Source organism: Telmatherina bonti (genome assembly GCF_933228915.1).
Source record: "Telmatherina bonti genome assembly, chromosome: 9".
NCBI classification, from domain to species: domain Eukaryota; kingdom Metazoa; phylum Chordata; class Actinopteri; order Atheriniformes; family Telmatherinidae; genus Telmatherina; species Telmatherina bonti.
Genome location: NC_136627.1, coordinates 21,894,169 through 21,913,087, shown reverse-complemented (window position 1 = coordinate 21,913,087; position 18,919 = coordinate 21,894,169). Strand labels below are relative to the sequence as shown.

General features: G+C 37.2%; 1 protein-coding gene across 1 annotated transcript in view; it reads left to right on the top strand.

Moving 5' to 3' along the window:
• Positions 1–416: 416 nt before the first annotated feature.
• Positions 417–18,919, top strand: part of elna (elastin a) — a 49,106-nt gene continuing 30,603 nt past the window's right edge. Inside the window, exons 1-5 of the mRNA XM_079245951.1 lie at positions 417–660; positions 13,796–13,864; positions 14,434–14,481; positions 15,608–15,706; positions 15,954–15,980. Coding sequence (XP_079102077.1) covers positions 585–660; positions 13,796–13,864; positions 14,434–14,481; positions 15,608–15,706; positions 15,954–15,980 — 319 coding nt within the window. The 5' untranslated portion in view covers positions 417–584. The remainder of the gene's footprint in view (positions 661–13,795; positions 13,865–14,433; positions 14,482–15,607; positions 15,707–15,953; positions 15,981–18,919) is intronic.

The following is an 18,919-nucleotide window of genomic DNA, read 5'->3' as shown; positions in this document are numbered from 1 at the left end:
ATAGGTGCCATCAGCTGCTGTGCTATTTTTCCTCTACCTCAGTGTTTTCTGGTTCAGTCACCTTCAAGAAACAGCTAAAAGTAATGTTTTAGCCTTTATTAAAACCCAATGAACTGAGATTAGAGCCAAAGAGAACAGCTCATTATTCTGCAGTGATTTGCTCTTCCTCGCTCTCTTTCTTGACTGTTACAGATAAGTATGCTGCAAATCCATGCAAATGCTTGGCAGACAGTTGTAGTCCTTCTGGGGTGGGGTGGGGTAGGGGGGTGGGGGATCAGTGTGTATATGCATGTGTGTGTATCTTTTCTTCCCTCTCTCTTTCCGTGCTGGCAGCAGCGTCTGTGCTGTTGGCAGGAGTGACCAGAATAAAAACAGCAACACCAGACACAGAGGGGGGAATAAAGCAAAGTGATCCATTGAACAAGAGTTGTTGCACTCTCATAATTACACCGAGTTCTGTAACTTTTATCTTTCTCTCTCTTTTTTTTTTCTTCACTGCTGCTTGAGACCTTGGGGAAGTGGTAATTAGCAAGAAGAGAATAAAACCAGCTGATCGGGAGAGGGGTGGTGCATTTTGGAGCGAGATGGCTAACAGAAACATTCTCTTGCTCTTCTGCGGACTCGTCCTCTTAGCATTGAGTCAGCCCTCTCTTCAAGGAGGTAAGTGTGCTACAGGTGAACAGAGCCATAACCTTTGTTCCATCAGTCATAATGTTTTAACAGGTGCACTTTTTCCTCATTGTATGAAAATAAATTACTGATGAATTTCTAAATTGTGTTTTGTTAATGCCATTCAGCTGTTAGGTACAGAAGAGCCTTTTGTAACGGCTACTAAAACTATATTTGTTCTGTTTTTATTAATGCTGTTGAAATATTTTTTTGCATAACCTGAATGAAAATAAAGCTTAGTTTAGTGCTAAATTTTCAATATTTTATTTTCTCTTGCTCTAATCCCAAACCTTTATTTTTTTAATCAGATTGTACAGCAATGTAAAACATAACATTAAAGTTTCCCTGTATATCATTTTGGTATTACAGGTATATGCCCTTTGCCACAGGATAATTAGAGAGACCCTGTACTGTTTAGTACCCATATGTATCATAAATGGTTGATTGTGTTTTCTTAGTTTATATTCTTATGACCCTGAGCAGAAATCAACCCACATTTTAACTTCATAATCATTCTTTTTGTCAATTCATACAATAATATAATCTGAGTCTTTACTGTGGAGGAATTCAAAAAGTTCCTTCTCCAAATTTCCTTTCCACAGATGATCCATACATGATTTTCCTGTGTTTTTTTTGTTCCTACATGCACACCTAAGCATGAGTATGTGTATATTCACTTGGGTGCAGAACCAATCCCAAAAAATGTCAGAAAGAAAAGGTTCCAGCTGGCCCTCCTCCTGCTCAGACAAACTACAGTTTAAATTCACTCCTAATGAACCCCTGGGTGGGGAAACCGTATTTCGGAGTCACCCTGAAAGCTCAGACGTGATCCTCTGTTTTAGCAAGGTGGAGAAATGAGGGACTAGTTTGGAGTGCAGTTTGAAGTTTTGCTTATCTGGGGAAAGATAAGCAAAAGAGAGGTTCTGAGCATGCCTTTCCTCCCACTATCATTCAGCAAGTGAGCTTGCTTTTTCTTCTCTCTATGCGTTGCTTTGATTTGTTCTCAGTCTGTGTTTTGGCTGAGATTCTGAGTTAGTCTGCCTCCAAATGGAAAACATGTTAATCATCTGGAGCTGGAAATGCTGAAGTTAATTTTTTGTTGCATTTTTATGCTTAAAAGTCTCCACAATTTGTGCCCCCTCTTTTTCCTTGTTCTGTTGCTCTTTACAAAAACAGTACGTTACATTTCTAAAATAAATGTGCATATAAAAGTTCTTACACTTTAGTGTCATACTTGTGTCATACTTTTAATCCACTGATGTCAATCAGGTTTAGCTTCATCAGGTTGGGTCTCTTTATTGTTCTGTCTCGAGATATTTACATTTACGAGATATTTTTATGCATCATCCATCATTCAGTTAAAACTCTGAGGTGCTGTTAGACAAAATATACGGCCAGGAAAGGATCCAACAAAAATCTACATTAAATTAACTGGGAAACCTTTGATCCTACGTGTATTTTAGTCATCTTTTCAAAACATATTTTGGGATCAAAATGATTCCATCTGGGTGTGCTAGCTCACTAACCCAAAAAAAGAAATCCTCTGAACACAATCCACGGTTAATTGTCTGTGAGTAACATGAACCTCATTAACACTGCATCCAACCATTAAATGTTTCTACCCTAGAAAACGCCTCCTGTGCTGCAGAAATTCACCCTTTGAGTAACGACTGAGTGCCAGACCTGTCTGAAAGCTTTCCATAGACAAGTATAAATGAGTTATGGTCTTAGAGGAAACATCTGGCATGTACTTTGTTAATACACGCACCCCTTCCCAGGCTTCTCTGTGACTATCTGCAGGTAGACTAAAGCATGTTTGTTTGTTCTTCCTCTTGCAATGTATTAGGTCAACTTGCTTGACATTTCACAAACATGTCAGATGGAAAGAGTGTGCTTTCCTCATCAAAATTAATTTGCTTAATGACTCAAATGCACATAAGCTTTCTTTTTCTTTGCTATATTAGACAACTGACTCAAGCCCAAACTATTATATTGCATGGTAAAAGACCAGCGTAGATCAATCCCATCTTTTTGTTTTTAACCTTGACACACATACTTAGGTGCATTATTTATGAGTTACTGTCAGTCATTAGTTTCCTGTGAAGCACAGGGACTTTTAACGGCATAATTCTGACAGGAAAAAAATAGGTTTTGAGCTCTGATGAAACAGAGAAAAGAGCTGTTCTGTTTCTTCATCGTCTCCAAAGACTTAAGTGGTTTTGTGACGTTTTCTTTAGTACAGTTGGGAGCCCATGTAAATCATTTGGCATTCAGCAGATCAGACCTGCAGAATTAAAGAACAAATCTGTCAAATTTGTCCAGCATTTCTTGAAGTAACAAGAAATAAGTACAGCTTGGATGGAAAGTACTGACAATTAAAATAAATCACCATAACCCCAGCATTAGTAGTATGTACCTAAATTCAACGACTTGATACCCCAAGCTTGTGACACTCTTCTGGTAACCTTCATTGTAAACACCTGTCTGGCTCTAATCTCTGTTCTTGCAAGGTCGAGTACCAATTGTATTAATATGACATTTACTGTATTAATTCCAGCTCTCAACAATTCAACTCTATATTTAAAGAAACAGAACATTTGCGCCACTGTCTGAACAAGACACAGATGTTTTTTACTGTGAGGTTTTCCTTCAGCTTCTTTATTGCTGGTTTCACTAAAACATTTTAATTTGTTGATGTTGAGTGGCTTGGTGTAATTTGCAGTGAGGTGACTTCATTCTGCACTCATTTGGGTACAAGCTGTTCATTTACAAGCACTGATTGAACAGGATTTCTTTTTTTGTTAAATAATTCTATTCCTTGTTGTCATGTCTGTCTCTGGCATGCATCCTTAGAAAGTGTGTGGGAACTGGGCAGTTCCATCCACATTTACAGTTTTACATCAAAGTATTCTGCCTGGCTTGGAAGTCACTCTCTGCAACAAACCTACAACCCAGAAGTGATTACTAACATGTTGCAGGAGGTTTTCCTATCATAATCTATTGTATGCTCGGCAAGTATATGGGGGTATGAGGTCTGGGGTGTGGGGGTTATCGTGGGGTGGAGCATAGTGTAATTGTGAATACAAAGGCAGAAATATTAAAGGACAGACAACAGCTAGATGGATGGATGTATGGATGGATGGATGGATGCATGGATGGACAACAGCTAGGTAGCCATCAGCAAATTGGAAATCATTACAGATTCACAAAGTATCCACGAGATGAAACACTTGTCTCTTCCAGAATCTCTTCAGCTACACAATACAGTGGTGGAGGAAGGCCATGAAGCCATGAACCGTATTGGTCTAAGCCGTGCTGGCTTCTGGCAACAGCTCTGACAAGCTGGAGCAACTCGTTGCAGGTTGTGGCAGCTGCTCATAGTGTTGTAGGCATGATTTGAGCTTGCTGTCTGTTGCCAGAGGAGGATCAGCAGGTAAAGAATCAAGTGTAGGGTTACTTTTACATCCCTCAAAAGTACAAAGCCATCCCATTGCAGCAACATTTTCTTAAAGAGTTCAATAAAAGTCCAAAAGTTTGAAACTAGTGAATTTATGTCAGATGACACATTCATATCTGTACATGTGCATTGGTGGGTATGGTTTTCTGTGCCTGCCAGGTATAGTCAGATTTTTTAAAAGTTTCTTGTGATGTAGAGGAGCACCAGGTGTACATCCACATCCCAAAAAACAAAACCTGATTTTACTTTGTAGGAGGCATTTTGAGTAATTATTGATCCACAAAAAGAAATGAAAAAAAATGTTCATTTTAACAACAATAATATGGTTCTTTTTTTTTCTTTTTCATTTTATCACAATTAAGTAATCGCTACTATGTCATTTACAGCTCAAAAAGCACATTTTAGGGTGCACAGCCCCTTTAATGTGCAGAAGTAAAAAATGGCTTCAGATGTCTTGGACACAACTGCTAAGCGTGTTAGATGTACTTTGTTCATTATTAGTCTGACTTTTGTAAACCTAACAGATAGTTTAATCAGCCCAGGTGCTTTATAAATGGTTGACTTGTTAATGACTAAACACTGACAGGTGACTAAGTTAACGTTCAGATTTGTAAACTATTCTTGTTCATTTACTGTTAAAGTATTTGCATAGTCAGTCCTCACTATAGCTTGTAAGACTCATCAGTTGGTGGTTGCTTTAGCTCTTACTCTTTTGTTTTAGTTGAATATCAGTCTTCACATTTTCCAGTCATATGTTTGGTCTGGAATTGACCAGTGCCAAGTTCTCAACAAAGAAGTGCATTAATTCAGATGATTCATTCCAGCCGCGATGCAAGCAGCGCTCACCAGGCTATCAGCTATCAGAAACAGTCTCACCATGCAAGCAGTGTGAGCTGGCATAAGTCAGGATTTTTTTTCCCCCTTCTTCACCCACTGCTAATAAGGACAGTGATTTTAAGTTTAATAACAACCCAGTAAAATGACTAAAACATTAATTTGTTGGTTTTTTTTAAAGATTAAAAAAAACATATTTTCTGATTTGTCAGATAAGTGAAAGATTTTCTTCTAAAATGTTGCAGTGGATGTTGTGTTACAGTGGTAGTGGATGTTTTGTTTTAAGTGAGGAATTGTGGAGATAATATCAGCCTAGACCAGGGGTCGGCAACCCAAAATGTTGAAAGAGCCATATTGGACCAAAAAAAAACAAAAAACAAATATGTCTGCAGCCGCAAAAAATTAAAAGCCTTATATAAGCCTTATCATGATGGCAACACAAGCTTTATGTATCTATATTAGCTATATTAGCCTACTATCAAAATGACTAAGTTGGCTACAAATACATAATGAGCCTTAATGATAAAATGTTTATTTTCCTTGCAGCGCATCCTGTAGAGAATGACACACCACGTGACTGCTCTGTTGTACAATCCCGTCTCATGTTTAACTTCATTACAATATTAATGAATTGTGTTTCGTTGCATTGATCAAATTAAAACAACGCAATAAAGAAATCCGATTTTTTTTAATGTAATTTTTATTTTTAAGAATAAAAAAAAACCAACAAAACGGAATGTGCATAACGCGCCCCTTATCTGGGCAACAAACAGAGCGCAATAAAACGCAGCCTGCATTTATAAAAAATAAACCAGCAGCCTTTTAAAGAAAAAGGTAAAGTATATCAAATCAAATTAATACACTTTGATCTCTGTCAAGCAGGTCAGTGCAAGGGTAAAACGCAGCAGCATCCTCTTCTCTTTAGACACGCAACCAACGCAGCTATCCTCCGACCTGAGCACCAAAACCCGATTATATTACCAAGTGTCATTTCAAATATATACTGACAAAAATCAGAAATAATTTTATATAAACAGCCACTTTGTTACTCAATATGTGTCTATGAAGGATTACGTTCTTACCCGTTTAATTTGACTTCTGTTTTCGGACATCACTGGTCAGCTTCTCAACATTGGGCATGTAAGATGTAACTTGTGCTGAATTAATGTCCTTGATTTGCTGATAGGTGATGTTGCCGGCCATTTTAAAAGCCCTTTTCCTTCATTGCCTTAGCAGAAAGGGGCATGTCTTTGATTTTCTGTATTATTTCGGTTTTGTTTTTGAAGTTAGCAAATATATGTTCTGATATGCTGATGACTGACTCCTTCATATTGTCACCATCTGTGAACAGTTTTCCACAGTTTTCCACGCTTTATTATCTCCCGGGTTGGAAATGCAATCGACTTAAATCTATTTTTGCGCTTCTCGAATTTCTCCAGAAGTAATCCAATCGCACATGCTTTCCCTGGAAATTTCTTTCCACATTACTCTTTTTGTTATTTGACAACTTCTCGCTACAGAGCAAATATTCAGACAATCCTTCCGCATTGGCAATGAATACAAATGCAGTCATAGAAACGTTGAATGCTCTGTTCTCCTCGGTTATTTTTCTCTTTTTCGCTTTGGGATCCATGTCCCATCACACAGCCGCCGGTTTTGTTTACAACAAACACCTGCCTGGCATCCCGCGCTGCTGATGGATAGGCTATGTGTGTCGCAGGCTATGACGCAAATCTTCCTTGACAGAAATGTTAAAATTTAATATTTATTCTACACATTTTTACAGCACTGGAAAACGTTAAGAATGTTTGTGTCATGTTTGTCCTCCTACAGAACCATATCAAAACAAAAATATATATCCCTCCCCCATCTTTTTCCATTTTTTAAAAACATTTTTGAAAAAGCTCCACGGAGCCACTAGGGCAGCGCTAAAGAGCCGCATGAGGCTCCAGCGCCGCGGGTTGCCAACCCCTGGCTTAGACAGATGCACAAGGTCAATGTCCTGCAGGTTTTGGATGTTTCCTGGTGCAGGAGACCTGAATCAGACTAATGGATCTGGGTCTCGGGTAGAACATGACAACAAGCTAGTCGGGAGAGCCATGCTATTTAAATCAGGTGTGTAAGTTCAGACTGATATTGAAAACCTGCAGGATTGATCTCCTAGAGCACCAGAGCTGGACATCCCTGATCTATAACACACAAAATAGAAAATCATATAATTTTAGGTGCTGAGCTAAAATATATTTATTATGATAATATTCATATTTTATTTAATTTAAACCGCAGCTATATATTACACAGCAGAAGTATATGTGCAACAAGTTTCTGAACAGGGATGATAATGCAATAAACTGAATCAAATACCAAAAGGATTGATAGAATCATTTAATATTCTGAGCGAATTATCTCCTTTTGCTAAGAGCAAAGTACAATTCTGGATACAAGCCAGTAAAATAGCAGAATGGGTCTTACAAGGTCCCAGACAGTGCCGACTTTGTGTTTCAAAATGAAAAACTGATCCCAAACTTGTATCTTGAACTTGTATCTACTCAGCTGAACATAATTATAATAAACAAATTATAATATGCATGAACAGCAGCCTTCTAGATGACATGTGGCTTTGGCAATGCAATTACTCTGTGGAAATGTTGAGCTTTTTGCTGTCATGATCTTTCCTCAGCATATGAGATAGCCCCTTTATTAATATATTGTATATATTATATATACACTGATCATTCAGGTATGTTTCATACAATGGCAAAGAGACAAAGGATTTTTGAATCAATATTTTATCAAGGTGTTTTGGAAAACATTATGAAGTACGGGATGTCAACAACATTGTAGGTACTGTAGTATATAACACCATTAAAAAAACTATAATCCCACAGCATAATACCATTAAACAATTCATGCAAATGGGGACCACAAATTATATTGAATACCATCACTTGTACTGTATATTATCATATCATGGCATCAGAACAAATTAACTGTTGCTTGTGTCTCTTGTCTCCATGTATTGATCAACACATTGTGAAGGAGCTGCTAAGACAAAACATTGAGACTTTACAAAACTCACCAATCGTTTGTGTTTGTTACTGTAACTGTAACCAGCCATTTAATGGTTTTTTTTTTTGTTTTTTTTTTTGGCATTGATACAAAAAAAGGACAAGTTTTAAACAGTAATGTCATAATGAATATGTTACTCACTGGTCAAAAAATGATCTGAAAAAAATGTAAATAATTTCAATGGACTCCAAGGTGTACCATCACCACGGACATGATTGATAGGTGGAAGAACCCAAATGCACGACATAGAGAAACAGATGACAGTGGAACAGCAATGTCCACCTCCTTTCATCGAGGGCCACAATTCTCCAGGTTTTACGCGTATCCCTACTCCAACAACCTTGAATCAAAGGAATCAGTCATAGTACAGAACTTTGTAGGCCAATAAATCCATTGAATTTAAGTCAGATGTGTTGGAGCAGGGATACATCAAAAACCTGCAAGACAGCAGCTCTCGGGGACTGACTTTGGACACCCCTTGTTTAATTTAACAAAGCTACAACTGCAGACTAGACAACGCCACTAACACAAATGAGGAACTGACAGGATTAACTGGTGACATATACAAGGAACTGGCAATAAATTAAGGAACACCTGGAGCATATATGCACATTGGCTGATTACACGGCGAGAGGCAGGTGTGACATTTATTGATCGGAAGCAGGAAACGGGAAGTAAAGCACACAAAATACACAAGGGGCTTCAACTCTACAAAATAAAAGATGAAGTAAGACAGAACTCAAAAATGAGAAAAGACAGGAAAACTAAATGAACAAGAACAAAAACCGTCAGATCAAGACAGGATTTAAATCTGGCTTTGAATTGTCACTTTCTAGAGAAGGAAGGTAAAATCCGGTGGACACTGAAATGGGATAGTTTCAAGTATTATTTAAAATCTTATTTAGTTGTGGTATCCTTCACATTTTCCTCCTTCTAATGTGTTATGGAAAAATATCCCAAAAGCAGACCCCAGCCTTTATCTCTATGTAATGTTCCTGTTGCAGTATGACAACGTTATTTAAAGAAGACCAGACTTCTTTTCTTCAGAAACAGTTATATGTGCATGAATATAGACAACCATTGTTAATTTGCTAATACATGTATTATTCAACGAAAAGAGCATAAAAGATACTTCAAAGTTTTCTCCATAAAAATATCTGTCATAATGAGTACTTGTGGAAATCTGCTGTAAAGAGAATGTCAATATCAACTTCTTCGTGATGGTATCCGTAAGTAATTAAGTAAACAAGACATCTGTAAACATCGGTAAGTAAACAACTTGTTTCGCATCTATAAGCATCAAGCTGATTGCTCAGTCACGTCCAAAAATCAATTATTAAACAATCACAGCACAGGGTGGAGTTAACATCATATTATTCACCATCTTGTTGCAAATGAAGTAAAAATAAGGTCTTTAAAGCCAAAAGCATTATAAAACTTGCTGTAACATGGGAGGTACTGTGGAAAAAACAGTCATTGGCTTTGGTTTGATTTAATAACTAAACAAGTTCTGACTTGCACTTTCCTTCCCTCTCTACTATCCAGTCATTATTTTTGGGTGCAATAATCCATGTCCCCCCCATAAAACGAAGGCAATACAGCCAGTATAAATGTTCCACTTAGACTGTAATTTGTGATAAATCATAACGGTGTTTTCTGCAGGCTTTACTGCCAGTATTAATGCTAAATTATCTTGCTGGCAAATAAACATGTCAATTCCTTTCTTTCTGGGCTGATATTAAAAATGTGGTTTAATGCAAAAACTAAGCATACCAGGAGCTGGACAGATTTTCTTCTCTCTGTCAGATTGTGAATGGTTAACTACGTCACTTTATAGCTATTCAAAACAAGGAAATTAGAAAAGCCAAAGCACTTGCATACACATAAGTAATATGTGAAAAAGGTTTTCTTCCAAGTCTTTGAGCTTTACACATATTTTTCACACTATTTTTTGCGTAAAAGCCAATTTTAAACTTTGGAGTTTAAGTTCTACAGCTTTCTTTTTAATATTCATCATCTCAATGGGAATTCTTTAACAAAATGCCAGGAGCGATCATAGCATTTGTCTTTAAGCTTACATGTCATGTCAACAACTGTTTTGGAGGGCACATGAGACGGTACTGTACCTTCATTTTCTTTACCTAAATTGAATTGCTAAAGTGCAGTTTGCAGAATTAAAATAAAAGCATTCACTTCCAACAATGTTTCAAGGACTTTATAATAATATCTCAACATAATTCAAAGCTGGGTCAGCTAAGGGGCAGTTGCAAAATTAAGTTTATTATCTTTCTTAAATGTATTTTTTTACAGATTTGCATCTTTATTTTATGTATTTAGTCAGAAGCCACTCTCCCTTGTAGGTTGTGATACATTTCTTAAAACCAGAGCAAAGAGTTCACCAACACTGAATAACTTATGTAAACCCAAAAGGACAATTTAAAACCAAAAAATTCTCAACTCTGTGATCAACATGTAAAATAATCATTTCCAGACAATAAATCCCAATTTCCTTTTTGGTGAACACAACAGGCTATATTTCTGACTTACTGACACCCATCCACTGTGAGTGTTGGAGTTGGACCCCATTCAAGTCAACAGAATAATGCAATAAATCAAAATCAGTGTCAGGATTCCTGTGAGTGCATGAACAAGTTTGCTCTATTAATGCACTCGGTGCTCTCTGTGGTAATTACATCAGCATATGATAATTAGTTTGACCTGTTCATTTTGCAGCAGGGATTGTCATTAACTGATCACAAAAAAATGCAACTTGCAGAATAAAAAGGATTCTTCATAGATCTTAATTTTTCCTTCTGCAGGCATTGATTTATTGATGCTACCTTGACTTCCACTGTCATTTTGTTTGTCTCTTAAGGCCAATTGATGGTTTCTGCAGAGGCAAACACAGTTCAATTCATTGAGCAAATAGGATACAGATCCATCTGCCATCACACAATCTCTCATTGTTGAGTCATTTCTACTCACATCAAACTAAAATAAAAAAGCAGGACTCGTGGATGTTTCTGAAAAGTTGGCTGGGATTTTTTTTTTTTTTTTTTTAAATTTTGTTTATTTTATGATTATGGTATCTTCACAGAGAGACTGGACCGCACCAGCCTGCCCCTGAGTATTCTGGAGATTTACCAAACTCCTTGAATTAGTCAGCAGCCTGAGTTTATTCATCTTCTTGTCCACTGAACAGATATTACTGAGGAATTTTGGAGAATTTGAAAGAATTTCTGGATACAACTTCAATGCAATCTCTATGTCTTTTAACTTTCGTCATGATTAATAATTTACTCTCGGTGTGTTTAAAGTGAATTGAGTCCATACAGTTGCAATTTTTGGATTGCTTGCAGACCACACGGTTCTCACAAATTTTAAAATATAAAGAAATTAACAGCATACTGACTCTTGCAGTAATGCACAGAGCATCAACTGGTCTTTGACATGTTGTCATATCCTGTGTTTGACAGGGAAAAAAAATCCCCCAACAAATATGGACACATAAGGCTACACAGCAATCAACAGTCAACACATAGTCACACAGTATATATTTCTGTCTTTAGTCCCAGGGTTTAATATTTGTCTGACTTAATCATATCTTAAATATTTAAGGAAAGATTTTCCTCATCAGAATGAATTCTGTCTCATCTGATTTTGCTTGCTTGGTAAGTCAGTCTCACACACATTCCAGCATATTCCCATGATCTGGAGTTCTCAAGGAATGTAAGCACATGATGATGACTTAAGTTAGACAATTGTGATGAAATCTTCAGATTTATTGAGGTAGCCCAGGCCACTTGGCAGAAGTCAGTGTGTGCCTTACTTGGATGCTTGGTCTCAGTGAACCTGTTGCACTCGGTAAAAACACACTAACAGTAACAAACACAGGTACAGTTGAATGATGAGATTTTGAAATAGAGGAAAAGTGGAGCAGACTCCCATTTCCATTCGCCAGCTGAGACAGGAAATCCTCCTTTTGATTGTAAAATTAAGGAGCAAAATTTGGAACAATCAGTCTGCCCCGTTGGTGTGATGCCTGCACCTGAGATCTATACCGCAGAGATTTTGCCACAAACTATCAGATGATCATAAACAAAAAACATATGCTCACAGATGTTACTTTTGTTGTTTTAGCTTTGTACTAATCAGTTGCAGAACAATATTACTCACACATCATTTTTATTTAAGCCTGCAGGATCTTCAGCTTTTTTTTGTCAGAATTAGAAGGCCAAACCTCAAGAAATTTGATCAGCTCTACAACCGTCCAGCCCTGTGATCAAAACACATCTGCTGCTATAACTGTTCCCATTTACACGTCTGCTGGGAAAAAGGCAAATTCTTTCACTTTCAGCATGATCATACCGACTATAAAGCCGTCATAGCTCACTACTTTTTTTTAATGAAAAAAGGTTTTGTCTCACAAACAAATGCTCTACCAATCCGGTTATGAGAGGAATTTTGGAAAATTAAATAATGCTTTACTTGCTATTTTTAAGACAAATAAATCTGGACCAAAGTCAGCAGCACAGGCTTGCAGATCAACACACCTTCATGTTCACCATTTTCTATATTCACAAAGATGGTAAGGTTGCTGTCTATGCCTTGACATCTTTACATCCCATCCCACATGGCTCTTAAGGTGGGTTTCTGGATTTTGCAACTACTCTGATTCCAACTTTTCCTTTACTTAACCGCAGCGCTCCCATAGAAAGGATACTGATATTACTGTGGTGCAGATCCAATAAATATGTCATAGCTCATTACTGAAAAGGCTAGAGCCTTTTGAAGTGCAGTGAAGAAATGTGCCAGCATGCTCAATAAACTGCACAGATTTTTAATTTTTGCCTTTTTGTGTGTCATGATGCATTAATATTCCTTCAACAAGATGTGACTATAATGTCTTGTAATGCTCTCCACTAATGACCACATTCAGTGGACAGAATCGAAGCCCAGTGTTCACACCATATTCTCTAATAAACACATGTACGCTTTTGACATGTGGTTTATATGAATTGCTCTCCCAACACATGTATGAGCCATTAAACATAATCATTGTGGTCCTGCAGTCCAATTCTCTCATTTGCATTGTGTATTTTTGATATGAACCAGGTTTTTTTCCCCTTCAAAAAATACAACTCCGTAATAATTTTGGCTTTAGCTCACCAGTCCCATTGGAGTTAGCTGTTAGCTGTCCCAGAACAACTGCAGCCGTTCTTTTTATACCTTTTTTTAAGATTTCTGTTGTTATTCCTTACACACATGAGGCAACCATGTCTGGGATCCAGAACGACCATCTCAGGACTTACTTTGAGTTGCAGCCAGAAATCAGGCAGATATAAGCCTGGGGAATGTGACTGGGGCTTGGGGGCATCCACAGTGCTGCAGCAGTTTTCTGAAAAAAAAGTTTCCAACTGCAGTGCTTTAATATCAAAACTATGTGAATTTGCTTCTCATCTAATGTATCACATTTTTCTACTTTTTAAAAGAAGTTTTTACTCTAGTTCTAGCAGATGTGTTTATGTTGCATCATGCTCTCCATCACAGCTAGGAGGTGGGCCAGATGTGAACGTCAAGGACAGATCTTAGATTCTGTCTAGGTCAAAGAGAATGAATGTTTTGAAATGAAAATTACAAGCTCTGCCAAATAAAGCAAACAAACAAAAAGTATGAATAGTATTTTTGTTTTTACTGAAAGGGCACAATTTTTTTTAACTTTTACAAACTCTTTGGTGAAAAAACTTTTTATGATCTATGTTACAGGTGTGTATGTACCACCTGGTGCTGGATTTGGACCTGGAGGTACAGGAACTGGAACTGGATTCTTTCCAGGTAACAACCATTTGCCAAACTAAAAAAAATTTCTTGGAACACAACCACACCAAACAAATATGTTTGCCTTAGACAGAACTGCATAACAATTAAAATAAAAGTGAACCACAATGTTAGATGAACTCATCTACTTGAAAAAAAAACATGGGATTTTGTTTTAGGTAAAAGAAAAAAAAAATTAAGACTTACAATTTGCAAACTGTTACAACTGGAAGATGAGAGTTGATGCTTGAAGGTTGCTCACATACAATGTAAACACATGGATTTGTACTTACGAAGTACACTGAATATTATGTTGTACTTATACAAGTTTGCAATGTGGTGGTTTTTTAAAACACAAGTTTTAAACTATATGATTGTTTCTATGGACTAGTGCCGCATCATGACATAAAAACTTTGTCCATGTATCAAATAGCACAAGATGCAACAACAGACTCTCCAGGTATTCTACAAAAAATAAAATGAATGTCAGCTGCTGTGATGATAAATTACTGAGCCAGAAACAGTCCATTACATTACTTTCTAAGTGCATATCATAAATCAATAATGTGTATGACTGATTTTACTAGGGTCTGCTGGAGGAGGTCCTGCGGGTTTTAAACCAGCTAAACCTGGAGGTGAGTGGAGAAGACTGAATATTCATGATTTTTCCACTATTATGAAACTTTTTTGAAAAGAGCTACTTCTGGTTTTTATTAAACTGTTTAGGCACAGCTTTATCTGTAATTTCTATATGAGAAATTTTAACTGTTTCTGTGAAGAATTATTGATTTTCCTTTTTAGCCTTATCATGACTTTATATAGAATTCTTATTTGAAGTTGTGTTCAGCTTAACTTTTTGCAACTTCAGCCAATGAATTCTCTGCTTTTACTCCATTTCAATTTAGGTGTCTATGTAGTTACATGAAAGCGTTTTTGTTGTCTCACATTTTTTTATCAACCAAATGGCCATTTGCTCCCTTTGGCATGGTGCAGAGCCAGAGACATTTTGTCTGGTGTTTGTCACTTCACACATCTGCAGCAGATGCACTCAGCTCTACAGACCACTTAAGCGGGAGGTCACCAACAAGATGTAGAATCTTGGCACAGCTTCAGCTTCCATTTGCTGAACAAGTTTTACTTTGTGATCCTTTTTATGGCTATGACTACAAAATCTATAACTGCAGGAAGAGTGTTATGATGATTTTTGTTACTCTGGCTTACTTGTCGCGCCATCACAAATAATAATTTACTTAATGTTAGGGACATTATTAATAAACAATGTTTAAAGAGCTAACCACTGTTGAGCCAGTTTATCAGTGGACATTTAAAGCCTTGTGGTTTTGAAATTTGAGACTAATAGTTTTATGTATTCAAGCTGATTTGTTGATGAGAATGACTGATGTAACCTGGAAACCCCAAATATCCATTCATTATTGGAGACAGAAGAATCATTTCCCTGCTTATCTATTTCCTCACAGCATTAAAAGTGGCTGTTTCACCACTTTTAATGCTGCTTAACTAAAAATTCATCAGCTTTGCAAAATTTGAACTTGAAATTGGATTTACAGAACAAAACCCAGTAGTTTCATACAGGTAGTTTTATGTCATTTTCTCCACACTAGTGGAGAACTCTATTGCATTAAACTGTTTAAGGTGTTTGGTGTAAGTTTTCTAATTGTCTAGAAAGCCCTGTTAGCAACTCTAATATTCATATCAGTCTTAACTACGACAGTCATATTTATCTCTGTTTGACTCTAACAGTAGGTGTTTATGGACCTGGAGGCCAAGGTGTGGGCCCTGGTGGTTATGTCCCAGGAGGTGTTGGACCTGGTGGCCTTGGCATTGGAGGACTCCCAGCAGGTATGAAAACAGAAAAGACAAAACTATCTTGCATCAACTTACCTGGTTGATTAATTCAGTTTACAACCATCTTAAGGAGCTGCTATCTGTACATATAGGCTCAACATCTAATTACACCTGATCAAAAAAAGGCAGGAATCTTTCCAAAGTTAGAAATTGGGGGAATTATACATGCAATATATGAACATATGAAAATTGGCATGAAAAACAAGATTTGATCATAAAATCAGTTGTTCTCACCCAACAGGGCAAGGTGGAAAGGCCCCTAAACCAGGTAAGTTGTATGATTGTATTTTATGAAAGATTATATTTGGCACACAGTACAACCTCCTCTTCTTAAACCATTTAAATGTAACAATTACAGCTGTGAAGGCTCTAACAGAGGCTTTCTGTGACATGGAAAATCCTCCACATAGCATATTATGTTAGAGTGCCTTGCAGGGAAGGAAACATGATGTATTGTTATTGCATGGAAAAAGTAGACTAATGTATAGACTTTGCTGCATTCACACTTCATTAGAGCAGGCAAACTGCACAGATGCAGGGCAGTATACCATGGCCTTTCAAATGGCTGTCACCAGGTTTTTCTTATCACCTGTGTGTTTCTGTCAGAGTTGGTTTACACTGGCCTTGCAGCTGTTTGGGGCGTCTTAACTGTGAGGGGCCTATTGCAGATTCCACCACTCCTTCACCTCTGCTGTATTAAGTCTTAAGGAGTGATGATTGGCAGAGCGCAAACAATCATCAACACTTGCCAAACAATGGTGCCAGAGCACTGATGAATGTTATTGTAAAGTTAGAGCCTTACAATATATGGAAACCTCCGTGTTGAAACTTACCACAGCCTTTCTCTCCGATACTGTACTGTAAATATTTTCCTTTGTGGTATCCTACTATGAGCCCTTTTGGTGCTCGAGGAATGTTTAGCTATCGTTTAATTCCCCTAAGCACTGCTGATATAATCTCAGCCTACCTCTCTGTGTTTAGTAAGATAAGAAACCAAGCAATCATCTTGTGGTCCTGATAACACATGGAGCAGGTTACAGAAGGGTCCCCTTGGACTGCCACACCCACACCCACTGACAAGTTTTGCCAGAGGACCACTTTGTAAGAATGACCTAATATCCAGTATAAGGCGGAAGTTGATTTTGGCTTGAAAAATAGAGCATTCTTTGAGAAATATGCTTTGTTTTCATCTTAGCTCCACCCTTTCCCCCAGGTGTACCTGGTAGAAATTAAGTTGGTGAGAAAAAGACAAATTAAAAAATATTAAAAGCAGCTCTCTCCATGTTTTTTTAATCAGCATGTTTTGGCTTTCTGTGTAACCATTTATAATCTGAACTAATCTTAATTGTATACCAATAAATGTAAAGTGAATTACTTAGACCAAAGTAAGGCTTACTTTAGTGTATTAAATGAACGGCAAGACTTAAATCACAAAGGAGTTGTTTTATGTTCTGCTTCACAGGAGCTCATTAATCTGGGTTTCCATCAGCGGCATTTTCCATTCCATCAGAATAATACCAGAAATAATCCCTGTCTGGATACAATAACTTTTTATCTTACAAATATTAAATTTCCATTCATATACAAATATACAGCTCAACTGTGGGCAAGTCATACATAGTTGTAGGCTTAATTAGTCTTTCAGTGTTTGGACTGTGCTGCACAGAAAATGCCTGGTATAATTACTTTATATGCTACAGTTACATGGAAAATCATTGACCCCTTTTTTAAGACATGCAAATGATGCAATCACTGGTAAAATGCTATGGATGAATACATACACATATAAAAACCGTTGCCAGCCATTTCCATGTGTAAGTCATGCTGTGACATTACATTCCTTATACGCACCTTTGCTAGCCTGTAATGGAGATCAGCAGCTGGTGATGTGAGTAGCGTGACTACAGTGGATTGCAACCGAGCTCAGGCAAGACCTTGTAGATGTTACACTAATTGTGAAACCTGTCAGCATTCAGTTTTGACAATACACTGAAAGCTGGAAAAAGGAACTTTGCTTTTATGAACAGCTGTTGGACACGTCTCATTTCCTGTGTTGCCTCAAGCAAAGGTGGATTCAGTGTTCATGGCGTGATTGCCAAACCTTGGCTGTCGTTGGCTAGCTTCTTGTCACTTTCAAGCAGCTCAGAGGCAGCTAACATGAAACATGATGTTTACTTTTTTTTCTGTTCTATGAACTGTGTTCTATGATGAGAAAAGATGTGTCTGGATAGGTGATGGGAAGTGTTGGTCAAGTTAATTTATTCATATCTGTCTTCTTTTAAAATGCTGTAAAACTAGAAATGGTGGAATATACATGTTGTCTGCCTGAACTTTTAACAGTATCTAAAACGGTCAGTTTTGGAGTTATGAAAATGTAAATGGGGAATCAAGGATCTATCACCAATTTCATTTAGTCTCATTTCTAATATTTTGCCAGTAATAAGAGGGTCCCCCATACTAAACAGTGGAGAAATCTCTCATTACTGATATAAAAGTGATGGTTATGTCTGAGAAATTATTAAAGGAAAGGAACCAACAGGCTACCTTGCAGTAAGGTTAGCACCACAAGCCAGGTGTTGTTTGTCTTGTGCTTGCTTAGTTTTGTGTGTGTGCTCCAAAATGAAAGAAATCATCAGATACAGGATCTGAGATGTGTGTTAAAACATATAACTCAGTTATGTGTGTAATTATGTGTTACTACACTGTTTTTCTGCGATACTTCCACCACTTATTAACCAAGCAGCAAGAACCACACCTATATTGTGAGCCAATACAAGCTTACTGTTGATCTCAACATTGTGGCACAAATATAATTCTATGTAACTCAGTACCACAGTTTCTCCTTCTGAATGACTTCATGCAAGTAAGATCAATTTTTAGGTATTTTATTGGTGTTTACATTACACTGATTTAATTTAAAATAGGTGTACATAAATCAGCTGACATGATGTCATAAATAGTCCTTATTTTATTTTAATCACCTTTACTTTGGCTCCGGATTGCCACTGAATAACCTTAAAAATACAAAGGAAAAATTCCAGCAATTAGGTGCAAGATAAAATTGAAGTTGGAAAATTTGAAATGCATGTCAAATTTGATGGACTGCACTGGTCAATGCCAACTAAATGTTTTGACTAGTTGTCTTCAACAGACTTTTAAGATCTGGAATATCCTTGTATTGTTGAGAGACAACTTTTAAACAAAACT